The 17,587-nt window shown below is 34.4% G+C and overlaps 1 protein-coding gene across 1 annotated transcript in view; it reads right to left on the reverse strand.

Moving 5' to 3' along the window:
• Positions 1 to 17,587, reverse strand: part of LOC122400560 (hemicentin-1-like) — a 339,168-nt gene that overhangs the window by 54,176 nt on the left and 267,405 nt on the right. The window contains exons 5-7 of the mRNA XM_043402083.1: positions 12,463 to 12,614; positions 1,086 to 1,361; positions 116 to 275 (exon numbers count right to left, since the gene is read on the reverse strand). Coding sequence (XP_043258018.1) covers positions 116 to 275; positions 1,086 to 1,361; positions 12,463 to 12,614 — 588 coding nt within the window. The remainder of the gene's footprint in view (positions 1 to 115; positions 276 to 1,085; positions 1,362 to 12,462; positions 12,615 to 17,587) is intronic.

Genomic DNA, 17,587 nt, shown 5'->3' on the forward strand with positions numbered 1-17,587 from the left:
ATAAGAATGAAACGACTTTTTTTGTACGTACAGATAAAGTGATTAATAAATAGACTGAATAATACTAGAATAAATAGAATTCGAAGCAGTTCTGAAGTTGAAGTTGTAAACTTACACATTATTTGAAGTGTCACCGGGTTACTGGCAGTCTTTCCCTCGCTATTGGCAGCAAGACAAGTATAATCACCAGCCGAGTATCGGGTTATGCGTTGGAGAACCAAAGAAAGATCGCTGAGGACGATACCCGCTGTGGAATTGTTCTTCAACTCTTTGCCCTGGAACAAATGACGCCACTTTGTTACATAAATCTTCCTTTCACCGTAGTAGTAAATGTTTGACACGAAGTGCTAAATGCTATCATTTGTGTGCTTTCAGCCGTTAAAGCCTTTGGAATACTTTTTATACTTATAAATCGTTACTGCCAACTAAAGACCTTTCGTTTCATTACTCTTCCCAAAGACGTAATACCGCCGAAATAATTATCGATACAGATAATACAGGTAGTGTAATGGAACTCTGAATTAATTTATTATTTATATTTTTTACCTATGAAATTTGATACTTTGCTAGGATATGAAACGGAATATTAATTCTATTCCATTCTATTTTAAATAATAATATAATACATTTCTTATACTTGACATCTGTATGATTGTTAATTCCCAATGGAAACTTAGATACGGTTAATACAACTACAGTAATGGAACATTGAATTAATTTATCTTGCAGAGGAACTGATTGGATAATTATATATAGACAATATTTAAATGTTAAACACTACCATTTTAATTATTCATTACATATTACATAGTTAAATAAATTACGAACAAACGACTCGACTCGACTCAACTCGAACAAAAGACACGGGAATCCCCGTACGATCTTCAACCTTACAGGTGTCGCCACTTTGGCCGCGTGCTTATTGCCGCGAGATTATGAACGGCTCAACATATTCTATTATATTTCAAATAATAATATAATACATTTCTTATACTTGATATCTGTATGATTGTTATTCCCAATGGAAAGATAGAAATAACGATAAGAATTGTGCAGACGTAAGAAGGGAGATAAAGGAAACTTACATTTTTGAACCAAGCGAGCTTGTACACTTTCGGATTAGCCCTAACCGAGCACTCGAAGTACACGTCATCGCCCTCTTTGATATCGTCTGGATTCAAGTTCTCGCCCATCTTGAGGGTCACCACCGGCTGATACTGCACGTCCAGCCTCCACTTATCCTCCAAAATACTGCCAGGAATAGCAGGGTTCTCCGCCCGACACGCCAGATATTTGCCATCGTCGTCGATACTTGGCACGAAACTCAGGATACTCAGGCTCTGATTATTTTCCAGCTCGTACTGCACAATAAAATAAAATCCCGCTATCGACAACCGTCTCATAAACGTATCGATGTACGTAGATTTAATATTTTGAACAAACTGTCTTCTTCTCGATCGAAAACATGCATGCATCTACTAAAAATACGTCGAACAGCTTTGCGAGATTCCTCAACCGGTAGACGTAAATGCAATGCTACAAATTATACCGTACGGTACTGAAATTACTATGCAAGGTAATTTTAGAATCTGGAACAAGCTGTAGATCTTTTCTACACGTACTTCAATCTGTTTTCTAAATGGAACATCGACTTTCTTCATCGTACTGCATATAAAACTATTGAGGTACGATCATTAAAAACGTAACATTTTATGAGATACTTCCTACTTTATATTTACATTTCGTGTAAACATTTTTTAATCTGCCCCTCGAAGCAGTTATTTTTAATCATATACTTTGGCTTGAGGTTCTTTTTAAATTTTTAAAAGACGGTTCGTAATGGTAATGTCGGATCAGGATATTTAGTACGATGTACAAATTATTTTAAAACGGACAAATTAAAGTATGGGAATCATTTATACGAGAAAACATGGAAAAGTTTTTCACTATTTTGCAACCTGAATGTCGCTAATATGGAGCCTTTTAGTTTAAAAATATTGCATTGCTTATGAAATATAACCTGATTACACGAATAACAACATAAACGCACAGAATTTAAACAAAAACGAATACATTTTGTATGCCATAATTATACATATATGATATAATAAATAGTAATTCTTTGTTGATGAGAACGTGTTGATTGATCGTTTAAGTTTTCTGACTCGTCTTTGTGCAAAATTATTTATGTAATCCTATTTATGCACTGCAAAAACTAATCCTCGACAGTTATGATATTTTAAAGTTAATAATATGTAAGTTAATTGATACTGATACTATTATATGTCAAAATGCACTGGTCCATTCGAACGCAAGTCTTTGATCGATCACTCGAATTGACAAAGGGTTTAGGATACAGGATGCTATCTGTTATTGATTAATTAATCTCTTTGCAATGAATATTGTCTGTAATATGGTTAATAAATGTTGAGAATTTATTCTTGGCCAATTACACTTATTGTTCTACTGTTCAGTGTAAAACAGGTAATTGTGGTAAATATTCATCTATTAAGATAGGATGAAATATGATTGAATTGGGTTAATAGGTAATCCTATTTGATCTATTAGCATTTAATCGTATCATTCTAACAGTTTGTGATTTTTAGCTGTAAATATAAATTTCAGTCCAGAAACCAGACACTATTTTTATATTATTAACTTGAATAAAAATTATTTGTTCAAAGTTATCTGATATCTAGTTGGACAATTTCTATAGTGTTATTCTTTAATATTATCACGCAACAGTGGCATCGAGCCGTTAACTTTAATTATTTCTCATTTATTTAATTTCAATGTGTCACCTATTGTTGAAAAAAATATAAGTAGGGCTGCAGTCCCAATTTCTTCAGATTAAAAACAATTTTGCCAGCTAATAAAAAGGGATACTTTTTAAAACAATTTCAATCGAATCAATTGCGGCATCCGTATATTCGCCTATTTCAACTCTCTGAAACGTTATTGGGAGAAAAGAATGCATAAATTTTGTTTTTTAGTGCTCTGTAGCATATGTAAAAATAATAAAACTTGATAGGATACATCAAAGTGGTGTTCCTTGTTAGCCGCAGGCCTTACAAAGGCTGACAAAAACGTCGGAACCAATACAACTCGCAATTCCTCCCAGGGCTGATCTTTTTTCTCCCGACAATACCTGCTGGTTCGCGTTAGTTGAGGCCAATCACTTTGCTTCAATCGATCGAATGTCTCCAATCAATTAAACCTAGTGACTATTACTCGTATCAAATCGAAAATATTCTTAAAATCAATCCTCTATTTCGATCTAGTTATAATCGTGGTAACAGTCGAACTAATTTCACAATTCAGTTAAACTTTAATAAAGATATTATAAAGTGAATAATTTGTTATTAGTATTAGCTTTCATTTCAATAGAAAGTCGTTCTTACTGATGTTAATAGTTAGGATGAAGCTCTCAGTTTTTCAGAGAAGAAGGCAATAGCCTGTCTCCAACTTGAAGATTAAAAATGGTGGTCGTTAATAAGAGGCAACAGAGCAAACAAGTGTCAACGGAAACAGCCCTTTCGTATCAGATGTGGAATCTTCATCACGCGATGTATATTTCATTGGTTTGAAAATGCACTTGAAGTGATAATTTATGATGTAATTATAGGCTAAAACGCAAGAAGGATTTACATGGTAAAGTAGTCAAATGTCAATACCATGAGAACTTTGAAGAATAAACATTCTATTTAATAACTATATACTACTACTGTCGAGGGCTACGTGTCACAACAATATTGTCGGAAGCTAGTCTTAAATGGCAGTTTAATGTATGAAACGTCGATACTTTTTGCAGAGCGAATCTCATCAGCCCAGTACTGTAGAGCGAACATCGTTCCAACAAGACAAATGTCGCCTATCACCCCTGTAGAGACAATGTCGTTTCTGTCAGACAAATGTCGCCAATCACCCACGCGGAGTGAATGTAGCTCACATAAAGCAAACGTCAATAATCGTACCCAATAAAGCGAACGTCGCTCACCGGTAGTCAAACCTTGTCTGATCGGCGAGGTTAATAAGAAATCATCGTTTCAACCCAGGCGGAACACTATTAATGGATAATGTGGCTGTCGCGAGTATCAAAGGGTGAGCAAAGAGTACCATTTATTGTTGAGGATGACGGGAAACGGGAGCGAAAAGCGAAGAATTGTGAAAGGATCGAGTGAGAACTCAAAAATATGAGTTTCTTTTATTAAACAAGATAGGAAAAGGCATAGATTTTACTCCTTTTTCATTTCTTTTAAATTTTAAATATTTCTTTAACCTTTTCAGATTACGAATATACAGAATGTCGTGTGCAACTGGCAGAAGTAAATGGTATGAGGAAAAGTAGTTTTACTGAAATGTTATCTGATATGAGTTGAAAATTTTATGTGTATTTCTGTTTGAACTGGAGCCACGTTTCTTAATAAATTATAAAATTCAAAGTCATCGCGTAGATCTTCATAAATTTTGCGTGATAAGTTCACTTATTATATCTGAGTCAAGAATTTGTGGCGGCACTTCCTACAGTCGCCAGTAGAGGGCTATGCTCTCTCACAAGTACTCGATAGATCTTCCGATCGGACGTCTAAGGTATGGCTTGCTAGGGTTGCCTTACTGAGTCCACTAGCAGTCGCCACGACTATTATTATCTGTATTTTATTTCATACATTAATATTAAATAAACTGTGCTTCTCTATCTCTCCAAATAAAGTTTTCTAAACTCCAATCTAATCGTTCAAGAAGTGTTAACATTAAAACTCTGACACCTTTCTTCTCAGAATTCTCTTACGAGTGGGACATTTCATTTAACATGCTCACTGCCATATCAAAACCGTATAATATTCTACAAAAGTAAAATTTTGATTTTAGATCATTGTAAGCTACATAACTTACAGTTTATTTCAGTACTTATTTTCGTAGCCTCGTTACAATTCACAAATACTATCCAAATTTATTTCTATCAACGTCTTAAGTCGAGAATTAATTTTCCTAGTATCACAATGATAAATCCTGTCAACCACATGTGGATGATGTGGCAGTGAAAGTGTTGAAAAGTCGAAGATAACATTGAAATTTCTGTAAAAATACATCCTCCTCAATAGAATACAATTATTGTATGAAAACATTTGATGTGTAGTAGTTGAATTAAGTGCTATTTAAGGTTGTAAAGTTAGGTAGTTTGCGTTGTGCGTGGCGCCAACTTCCTGCACTCGCCAGCAGAGGGCCACGCTTTCTCATAAGTACTCGCTGTTTGTCAGCTATCAGTTAGTAAATACGATTAAAACACCCGTTTCTTTTCCCTGTACAGAAACGCGAGCCATCGTATTAAACACCGAGCTTCCTCTTGCAGACCTCTTGCATCCTCCAGGAGAGGGCCACGGTCTCTCACAAGTACTCGTTGTTTCCCAGCTACCTTGATTACTTCTTCTCACAACACAGCAATCCTCCACAATTTATAATCGCTGTTTAGTAAATACTATTAAAAACCCCGTTTCTTTTTCCTGTAGAAAAACGCGAGCCACCGTATTAAACATCGAGTTTCCTCTCGCAACGTCGACGAAATTCCCAAATCGTTCGGAGATTAACGTCTCGAAATTTCAATCAAACGGCGAGCAGATTTGACGCGGTATCCCGGGTGCGAACGAAACTACCCCCGGACAATTTGTCATGCGTTTAATATGAAAATCAATTCGTAGGTCGGGTACGCATTGCTACAGAAGAGAGATGAGAAAATAAAGGGACGAAAAGAGATTAACGATTTTTCGGGATTTATGATGCAGCGGCGCGGAATTGAGGAAAATGGTCGGGTGCAAGGGGGTAGAGCGTAGGCGGCTCCCGTCGACTATGCCTCCTCTACCGCCCTTTTCGAGCTTTTCTGTTTCTCTTCATCGCTCTCTCTAACCATCCGTTCCCGCGATGTCATTTTAATGATAACGCCACCAGGCATGCATATCGAGGAAGCACCCGCGTATCCGCATCGGTATATCGCGAATACGATGAATGGAAGTAACGGTTCGTCAGGATGAATGTCGCCACGAGTCCCCTCGCCTCGACTTTCTCTTTCTTTCTCTCTTCGCGCAACCGGAGTCCCTTTGGCTCGCCGTGTTCATTCTCCGTCGTTCACTTTTCGTTCCACTTGTCACACCGGTGGTGGTTTCTCTCTATCGTTGCCCTTCCTGCTGTAAGCTTTCGCTGCACGCTGCTTTCAGTTCGCTCCGCTGCGAGGCGATCGAATTTCCCGATAAAGCTACGCCGGACAGTCCAACAGCGCCGTCGATATATCCTGCAGGGAGATTGTATGCCGCCGTCGCGATTACGGCGAACGGGTGTGTGCGCAGAAACTGAAAGTTATCCACGCAGAAATTGCGCGCAGCTCTCTTCCGGGGCGAGTTGAAAATAAATCAAATCGCTCGTAGCTACGTTCCGCGGCGCTCCGGATCTTTATACCGTTCCAGAACGCTCGGACGAGGCTCTGCGTATTTATCAATTCCCCATTAAACGCCGACGATGCTGGCTCAAACATCACCGGGATCCAATTATATCGATTCTCGTTGCGTTCCTGTTTTCTCTATCGATTCGTGCCCGTTTACGCGAAAGATTGAAATTCTTGCGCGATGGCTCAACCATTACTAGACTCCGGATGTTTATGCGTTTCATGGGAAGTTTTAATTTTTAAAAAACTACGGAATGAACATAATATGCAAAAATATAAAGGTTACTTAAAGATACGAATTATTATATTTAAGGGTTGAGACGATCCTCTTCAAAGCTCTCATTTCATTAATTCTATTAATAAATTTTTATTTTATATCAGGGTTTTATTTTAGACGACTAACAGATTATTACAAATTACTTTATCACTTCGACAACTTCGACCATATTTACATACATACATGCAAACATACATAGTAGATACATTTGTCTCAAGACAATAGATGTCACGCGTCTGTTTACCTGCGTACATATTAACGTAGATCGTGTACTACCTTATCCGTGTGATTTTCAGTTATTTTTAACAATAAAAATACAAATTTGCACAAAGATCCGCGGTGTGTCGAAAACTCTCAGAGAATTGTAAACTACGTAAAATGAAATTTCTCCTAGTAATTATTTTCACAACCACGCTAACATTCACGAACCCCACTTAAATTTATTTCTTTTAACAGTTCAGTTTGAGAATTGTTTTAGTTCGAAAGTGAACGCGTCTTGTCCATATATGGATGACGTGGAGGACTTCTCTGTGACTGTCTTATCAAATCGATTTCTCTTATTTTGAGTATATTAAAAGTACAATGTTTTAACACTAGAACTACCGACAATTATAGTATGTTTATTTGTACCAAAGAAATTGAAACGATAGAAATGCAATGGAAATAAGTGTTTATATATTCTATTATAGAAAATTACGATAAATTTTAAAAAATTCAGTCGAGTAAATTTTTTACAAGTTTTATTAGAAATTATGAATGGATCATTTTAACTGGTTTGGTAGTTCTAGTTTTAAAGAATATGTTTAAAAAATAATGTCAAAATTAGCCGTTCCATAAGCGTTTCTATTATTCTATGGTTTAACGTATTAAATAATTATTTTGTTAGAGTTTTTTTCTAGCATTCTACTTGAGGTTACTTTCTTCTCCAAGAAATATTTAGTGAAACAAACATTGATGTAATAGTAGTCAAGTTTGTACCTGAGTTTACAATTAGAGAAATTAGTCTTTTTAAGTGATTCATTTGAGCATTAGAATTTGTTGAAATGGTTTATTTTATGGTTGAAATCTTGATCTACAAATAGAAATGAAAAATGTGCCAACTGATACTTTCAGAAATAAGAATAGTAAATAAGTAGAATTGTTGTATTTTTTTTATTTCTTTATGTTTTGATGAGAAGTATAGCCAACTTCATATTACACCGTTCAAGTAACCGAAACAATAGTAGGGGCTCTGTTACCCAAGGAAGACAGCAAGGAAAAGACAATTCAATTTTTATTCAGAAAGTAGTTTACAATTAAATTTTATGATCAATGTATTTTGAAAGGAAATTCTACAGCGTTTCTTTATGACAATTACGTAGCTAGAGGATTGCAGTTTGTTTTAGTGTTGTAGAATTAATGAAAGAATTCTCTGTCAAAGAGTCATGAAAAAACCCAGCACATTAAAAAGCCTATTTATGGTTTAGAATAGAACGTGGTGAGTTTGAGCTACAAAATTGCAGTCTATACGAACGTCTTTTATTTTAGTATTTTAGTTGCGCGTTAAATGCAGTTAGTATTACCAGTTAAAAGAGATTCCTTTTGTCCAGCCAGCCAATCCGCCTAAAATTCCTACATTACTTTTAAATTAAATTTATTAACCTTTTCGATGATAAAATCGTCGACATTTGCTACGCTCAGTGCCCGAAGTGCAAAAAGCTTTTTTTCAGTCTGCAATTTAATTTAACTTTGACAAAGATATTCGAGGTACATACTCGTAATAATCCAGCTGCCCTGTACATTAAATTAAAAATGCGTTCTATGATGCGCCAGAAAATGTGCAAGAATTGGTACCGTGATTTTATTACTCTTGTGATATCATTTTTAGAGTTTGAACCTATCAACTTAGAAGCTTTTTCTCATTATAAATTACATTTCCAATTTTCATCAGTATTTTTTCCTTCTTTCCACAATTATTTAATTTCAGAAGAGTATTACTTAATAATGATTATCAGCATTTATTAATTTCTCTCATTCGTAGTTTCGATCCGTTACATTTTGTGGACGGTATGGTAATTTTTTTTTTTAAATAATAATTTGGAAACAGTGGTATTTAATATACAAAAAGCGAGGATTACGAAACACGGATGAAAAGCAATAAAATTAGTTGAATATTAAATTCATCACTGTTATTACTTTTATTTGTATAATGGGAACTTTGAAGAAATATTTAAGCAAATGTAATTTTTGTACTATTTATGCTTAAGAATGAATACTAATTCGGACAGCTTTTGACAATAAGAAAATGTAAAAGAATTTTTAGAAAATCAAAATTAGGAGGCCAACACCTTTCTTTAATTTTGAAAATTAAATTGGTGCAGAATAATATAATTCTAATAAAACACGGTGTTAAGAATTATGGTTCTGAATAAAGAAATGTATCATTTTTCTTATTTTCCTGAAAATTGTCAGTTTCTTTTCAATCATGTTAATTGGCATGATTAAAAATCGGTGTACAATATCATATTGATACAATGTTACGGAATGCAAAAGTTATATACAATGATACATTACTCAAATTTGGAAATTCATATATTTTATACGTTTTCTTTCTATATAATATATAATTTGTTATTATATACGATAATATTTAACGTAGTGACTAATATATCAACTAAGAAATTATTTAAATTTTTATTCTGGATGTCGAATACAAATTATTGCTGAAGTGTGAGAATTCATTCATTGATTATCGATATTTGATGGCGTCGATTATCCATACTTATTCACCATTTAAATAAGAAATAAAATATTTTAAATCTTATTTAAAGAACGCTGCAGTCTCACAAATGAATAATGGAAAGTTGTTCCATAAAATTGTTCTTCGATTGGAATTTCGTTATTAAAGTATATTTTTTTAACGAAGAAAAAACTTCTTTCAGAAGAAGAAAAACCTTGTGTGCCATTCGCGTTTCCTTTCTCTGATAATTGCAAAGAAAATATCTTTGAAAATAAAAATCACCATTAAAAACACAAACCATTGTCTACCTTGCATATAAATAACCTTTTTCTAATGAAAATCGATAGAATCTCGTACACGATTTCCATATCCCTAGGGTCTTCCAATTTTGATCGTACTTTCAGACGAGATAGGATTTTAAGTTACTCGAAGTTCAAGAGGAAGGAGAGTACTGATTCAGAAGCGTCAGAAACGGGATGATTTTTAGAACGCCCGACGATTACGAAGACGACATTAACGTTGCAACGTACCGGAAAACCGTTTTGATATGGCAACGGAAAAACCAGTGTCGCAAATAAAAAAGAAAAGTTCGATCTTCTGCAATTTATCGAGAGCAACGGGGGAATCGTGATCGTGGATTTGTACGTGAACTCGTGCACCACCTCCGTCGGCTCGAAAGAAAGTGTCAGAGGCCGATTCGATCGGAACGGGGACGAAAAAAGCTAAAGAAACCAGACCAGCTGCGGGAGAAACGAAATAACTTCGTTGCTTCAACTACCCAGTAAATTGTGGTATATTTCGAAAACTTGTTCCGGCGACGGCTTAAAGAATTTCCCTTAGATTAAAAAGGCGAACGATGCTGGTACGTGCGACTCCCAATGCGCCAGCATTGATTAAAATCGATATCAAAGGTCGATTTGAAATAGCCGTGGCATTTTCCATTCGTTTACCATCCCTTCGATTTGTACTTTGAAGACTGTTGTAATGTGCAATGTGTTTCCCATGTAGCATCAAAAGAGTCAAAAACGTATTTCAGACTCCAAAAGCAGAACATATTATTTCAAACAGTAAATAATAAATACTCTACTTTAATCTACGCCGTGAATGTAACTATGGAAATGAATAATTAGTACTTTACTTAAAGAATACTGAAAATAAAGAGGCTTTTTAAGGAGGAGGGTGCGTTTCATCCGGGCCTGCTAGTGGGATTCATCATAAGTAAGGCTTTCTAGCAGGTCCTGCCTTAGACGACTGGGATATTGGGAAGTCGTTCGAGGAATGTATACATATATAGCAACAGAGCGGTCGGTCGAGCGCTTGTGAGAGCGCGATCCCTCTGGTGGCGAGCATGGGAGGCGACGCCACAGTCGTATCGTGATACCAAACTCTTCAATTTTAGCATATTCTTGAAACACATAGTGGGATTCGTTGTAATCCACATTTATTCACATTGATTGTCAATTAGTATCCACTACTAATAACATAGTACGAGGGTTGATTGATAATTTAGGTTTCCAACAACATCACAAGTGGTGTTTATTTCAGAAAAACTCATTATCTGTATTAGTCTACATATATTACGCTTTTATTTGCAACAAGATTCGTTAACTAAATATTAATTTACATTTTACACTGTGGTTTTATTCTCCAACCATTTCAACGAAGTAGCCCGTCCCAGTTCTAAACGTCGAGTTCGAGAATCGATGAAAAGAAACAGAAACCTTTTGCTTGTGAGCGCTTGTGAGAGCGCGATCCCTCTGGTGGCGTGCATGGGAGGCGACGCCACAAACATATTTTAGTTTATATTGAATGAAACTTTATAATTAAGAAACGTTTTATTTTAGTTAAATAAAGCTCCATTATTTTAAGTATCTTTAAATAAAATACTAATTGTTACACCCACGACATAAATTAAAATAGAATATTATTTACTATTCGAAATAATATATAAAATGTTTTAGTTTAGTTGATTTGAAATATTAACAAAAACTAAAAAATTATTCTTTACGTCGATTTTATTAGGTATTAAAGATGTGAGTATTTAACAGTTCGGTTTAGCAAGTAGTAAGGTATAAATTGTTCGATATTTAATATATATTTATTCTTGAATAGAATCACGAACATATAAAATTAAATTAAAAATTTGAATTTAGACGTAGAATCAATTGTAAATTAAAATTAGGTTTTAAAAGAAACTTCAGACTGCATCATGCCTTCACACAATTATGTAATTATTCAAATGTAACATCTTTACTTTTTTTTAAAGTTCTGTAATAATGGTAATAGTAAAAATAAAAAATCAGCTAAAACATTTTGGAGTTTTACTATAAATTATTATCAAGAAATAGTATATATTAAAAATACCTTACAGAGGCTGTTAAAAACGTCTAATGTTGTTATCCATATAAACAAAGAGTGATTTTACATATAAAAATAAGTAGAAAAGAAGAATAACATTATTTCGTTTGAGGCTTTGTTTCAGAGAAAATCGACTTCGAAGAGTCATCGAGCATGCGTGCAGTAGAGTACGGCTTCGACTTATGCACAAGTAGAAAAAGTGATTAATGGCCAGACGCGCCAGGAAAATCGTATTCAATTGTACGCGTATCCGACAAATCTCTAAATTCAATTATCTCGAGAACAAAGACTCGAACGAAAAAATGTTATTCACACTTTTCGACTTATTATTAATACTCGATAATATTTCTACTAAATCCGTGTGTTAATTTTTAACACTTTTTAATAACTTTCAATGTCAAAGTATCAGCAACACTCGTATTATACGCGAAAGAGCTTTCAACGTTATATTTACTCAGATCTTTATGCCAGTTCCGACCTCTGAAATATCCCTGCAAATTGTTCAACGCGTTACGTAAACTGTCACACGCAATTGTTCTTTAATTTTGTAGTAAGTTTTTATCTCCGCGTAATAATATTTTCGTGATAAATGAACTGTTCGTTGTAAAACATGTTTTACATCAAGGCCCATAAATACTATTACACTTTAGATAAATTACACCTGACAAAACTTACATTTTGCGCCATTTTGTTAATCTGCTTTTCCCCCTTCCACCAAGTAATTACCGCTGCTGGCCTGGAACCACTTGTCCTGCACTCCACGTCGTAGTTCTTGTCAGAGGAAACTCGAGGCTCCTTCGTCAAAATCTGTACGACCTGTGGCTTTACTGGAAAAAGAAACAGAGAATCGGAGTTCGTGTAAGTTCGACAAGAAACAACAACGAAAATGACAACGTCTTTCCGAACAACGATACAACTTTCCCGATTCCACGTCGTTGACTAACTACATGGATAGTTTTAACTTTATCTTACCACAAACAACAATGGTATCAACTTTCCAGAGGGGCAATTAACGTTCGACAATGTTCTAATTAACAAAGAAACTCTAGTATTGTTACTTGGAACGAAATCACCAATTGTGAAACGAAATTTGGAAACGATTTTTAACCTTTCAACGTAAATCGTAGTTCTACGAAAAATATTTATAGTATTCAAGAATTTATTTTATATAAATAGTTGTTAAAGATGTTCTTATTGGTTTACTAAAATAATGTGTTTTTTAAATTATTGTTAAATGGTACAATACTTAGTGTTCACAAAAGAATATAGAGCGCAGCGATAGTTTTATTTAAATTATAAAACACACGTAACGTAGTTTCTGTGTTCTATTTATCTAATTATATTGCAGCTTATAGCATTTCCCCTAATTCAAATATCAAAGCCATTTCTCAATCTACAAATGTTATACGCGTCCGAACGGCCAAGACCGTTTCATAATTCATACACCACATGTGCTACAAAATCTTTTTGTGCAATTTTTGTGCTTTACAAGCGGCACGTCTCGTACATAATTTTTCCCTTGGAATAAAATACCATCTTTGATTTCTCTCGGATGTTGCTTTTAAAAAATTCTCCCCGTTTTCTGATTTAATTATGATCACGTTATATTCTTTTTCTTTCGGAAAAGAAAAATTATTTTGTGTGAAACCGAAGAGAAAATTAAAATATAGTAATTCCATTAAATATATTTTCATTTAATATTAACGTTATAATTGCATCATTTTAACATATTATTATCATATGTTATTTTATTCTTTCATTTAGTAAATATTTGTTCTTGTATTCTTATATCGATACAGTTCTAAATATATGTATTTCTCATCTCATACGTTTTCTTTAGATTTATTTTTCCTACTTTTATACATTCTCATAAATATGTTTCTCCCGACCAGACCTTCAAAAAAGTGATTTGCACCAATAAGCAAGTATCCAAATCAATATTTTTGTATCCCTTGTCATTTTCAAATTTATAGCAACAAAAAGACACAAATTGTTTTAGAAAATTGTTCTTCCCTATTCCTTGCTTTCTACTATTCGTTTCATGGATTTAACGAAACATTCGTTGAACTTTGTTTACTAATACCACATTTCATATGGTTCAACCATTATTCAAAAACTTTCATGTCTATTTGATTGCAATTCCATAAGTTATATTTGTTAAAGTTTAAATTAATTTTATTACCTAGACGATCAATCAACGACTTATAAGTGAAAAAGAAATATTTTCATTGTAATTTAACAAAAATTTTTAATTTTGTTCCTTCGATTTAATTAAATACACTGTCTGGACGAATGGGCGGTTTCTGAGAAATCAGGATTTTCGGGTTACGAAGGAAAGCGCGCAGAATACAACTTCTAACCGTGAGTTCGTCAAATTGCAAGAGGAACGCGTAGAAACAACTAGCGTAGGATTGTGCATTGCGATAGCACCGAACGCAGGGGTCGTAAAATAATTTGGCGCGAACTAGAGAGAATAAACGGGGATAGGGCGCGCAAGCGTGTGTATTAAAATCTCGTAAGAATTCCTAACTCGTCGTGGATCGTTATAAAGCGCATTATATACCCAACTTTCACCTACTTGCAAAAACAAATTCTCCCTCTGAACAACTTAACTTTAACTAACTTATGCGAGCACCGCTACTTCCGAACTTATCCTCTTTGCTCCGCCGTTCGTGAAAACTGCAAATTATTCCGGTGAAGCTTCGCTCCATTTTCGCCGCGCGGATAACGCGGTCGGCTTGGGGCGACTATGAAACAGGAATGTCTAATTTTGCATGGAACTACGGAAAAACGTTTAGGGAATGACAAAGAAATCTTTCGTGAGAGTCTTTCATGGATATTGTAAAAGGGCTGACTTGGCGTGGCGAAGACGGTTTTTGTGTTTGCCATGAAATTGGTTTGTAATCCAATATAACACAAAACATTATCGAGATATTGTTGCAATGTTTCAGCTACTTTTGCAACATTACAGCAAATTTGTCAGTTTTAATAAGTAAATAATGAACTGCTTTGTCTATATTCTAAGATATCTAACTTCACGTGGCCATGACAGTTTTTGAGGTTGCTATGAAATTGATTTGTAATCCAGTATAACAACAAACATTATGGAGATATTGTTGCAATTTTACAGAAAATTTGTCAGTTTTAACAAGTAAATAATGAACTGTTTTGTCTATATTATAAAATATCTAACTTCACGTGGCCACGACAGTTTTTGAGGTTGCTATGAAATTGATTTGTAATCCAATATAACAACAAAAAATATGGAGATATTGTTGCTATTTTTCAGCTACTTTTGCAATATTACAGCAATAGATTTGTCAGTTTTAACAAGTAAATAATGAACTGTTTTGTCTATATTCTAAAATATCTGATTTGTCGTGGCCATGACAGTTTTTGCTATAGAATTGGTTTGTCACCCAATACAGATTAAATTTCTATAAATGTGTATTTTCTAAAAAATATCCCACTTTTCAGCACTTGTGTTTAGCCTATGAACAATCAAATACAAGTTTAGGAACCAAAGTCTCATATTGTACAAAACTTGAAGTTTGATTAATCAGTGGCCATGACAGTTTTTGATTTGGCTGTAGAATTGGTTTCCATCCAATACAGATTAAATTTCTATAAATTTGTATTTTCTACAAAACATCCCACTTTCCAGCACTTTTGTTTAGCCCATGAATAATCAAATACAAGTTTAGGAACCAAAGGCTCGTATTGTACAAAACTTGAAGTTTGATTAATCAGTATATAGCGTACAAAATAAATGAACTATTTATGTATTCAAATTTTGAATTCCGTTAATCGGCTTCTAACGTTTACAATACATCAACCATAGAGTGATGTACTAATGTGCGAGTAGAAGCAATGATATGTAATCGTGACTTGGACGGTACGAAACGAGTCAAAGAATGACTGTAAAGAACTTTAATAATTTGAAAAGTTCCAGGAAATTATAGATAAAGAAAGAATTATTATTAGTCTACTTGAAAATTCGTTGGTATAGTCATTTAACGGACTTGGTATTATTACAGCCTGTGGCCAATTTATGATACAACAAAGGTAGAAGCCAACGACTAGATGGAAACTTCCTACAAAAGGAATTGATAATGAAACCAATAAAGATAAGTACACGAGGTGCCACTATAAGATGATTGCCGCATTACAATCAGAAACCACGCCTAATCATAAGTTACAGATCATAACTTTGTGAAAAATAGATTGTATGAGAAAAGTACTTTGAATATAATGTGTATGGAGTTAGACACTTCAAAGAACTACTCAAATAATTTTGTATATTACTCCACGTGAGAAGAAATATTTCCTAAAAAGGTTACTTAATTTCAAGTGAAAAACACACGAGAAAATAGTTACTTTAGGAGACCAAGTCTTTGTGATTTTTTTTATCGAAATGCCATACTTTTTCCCAACATGGACTCCTGTAAAGAGTTCATCAAAATAAATTCGAAGAAACTGAATTTTTTCTTTGTTACTTTGAAGTACTCACTGCTATGATTCGACTTAAACGTTTAAAAGTAATTTTGGATAGATTCAAGATATCAACACAAAATGATGCAAACATTCAAGTAAATGTATAGACTCTGCAATTGCAGTGGTTTATAGCCACAAGAAAGAAAGCAGGCAAAGTTGATGATTTCTCAGTACTGATTGTGAGTTACATACCTGATGTGCATATAAAATGTAAGTTAGGACGTAGGAGTATATAAATTGATCACCTGTTAAATGCACTTTACAAATGCTTCGACCAGTACGAATGAGATTGAATGATCGTCTGGGTTTCACGATCGATTGCTCGTGAAGTATGTGTCTGAATGTATTTCAGGAATTCCTATGGAATTTTACATATATGCCTCGAGAATGCAATGCAATGATCACCGAAGACCAATGTCTATCCTCACCGTACTGTTTGGATACAAATATAATATAAATAATTTTTCTATATTGTTTATCTATACTCAAATCGTGCAGATCACATTGTAGATTATAATCATCATCGTCACGGAAGAAAGATTTTGGCTAAACGTTTCTTGCCAACCAATAATTAAAAGGCTCTAATGGTTCTATCCTCACCGTACTGTTTGGATACAAATATAATATAAATAATCCCTCTATATTTTCTATCTACACTCAAAATTGTGCAGATCACATTGTAGACTATAATCATCATCGTCACAGAAGAAAGATTTCTTGTTAACCAATAAATAAATAGACTCAACGATTCTACATTTTTATACTATTTAGATTAAACTCGAATCTAAAACCAGGAACGCATTAACTGTATTTGTATACACGAACAAAATACTTTGATATATCAAAATAATAAAAAACCTCAACAAATTTTTACGCAACCCACAGTTTGAGTGGGTCTGCTGTAAAGTAACAATGAGTCTAGAATGAACCTCGAGCAAATACTTCAGGATTGGATACTAGACGTTAATTGTTTAACGTCGAGACGACGCGAACGAACAAGTGGTTCGCGAGAACGCTGCAATAATTCCAGGAACAACAGTCGGCGAGCAACGACCGTGGCAAAGTTCGTTTATACGTGCAGAAATAATGCAGAGAAGTTACAGAAATGAAACGGAAATCTTGAGACTGACTGATGTACGAATTTTCCGAGAATCACGTTGCTCGGGTGCAGAGTTAAGGAGACTCTTTCGGGACGTTTACGGCCACGTAAACAAGCGAGAGGTGGTTGAAGAACCCTGCTGCTACATTACGTGGAAGAACCTCTTCAAATCCTGTCGGCACGGTGAGGCGATAAATCTCAATTATT

Source organism: Colletes gigas, unplaced genomic scaffold, assembly GCF_013123115.1.
Source record: "Colletes gigas isolate AHSC1104 unplaced genomic scaffold, ASM1312311v1 Colletes_gigas_Sc00019, whole genome shotgun sequence".
Lineage (NCBI taxonomy): Eukaryota > Metazoa > Arthropoda > Insecta > Hymenoptera > Colletidae > Colletes > Colletes gigas.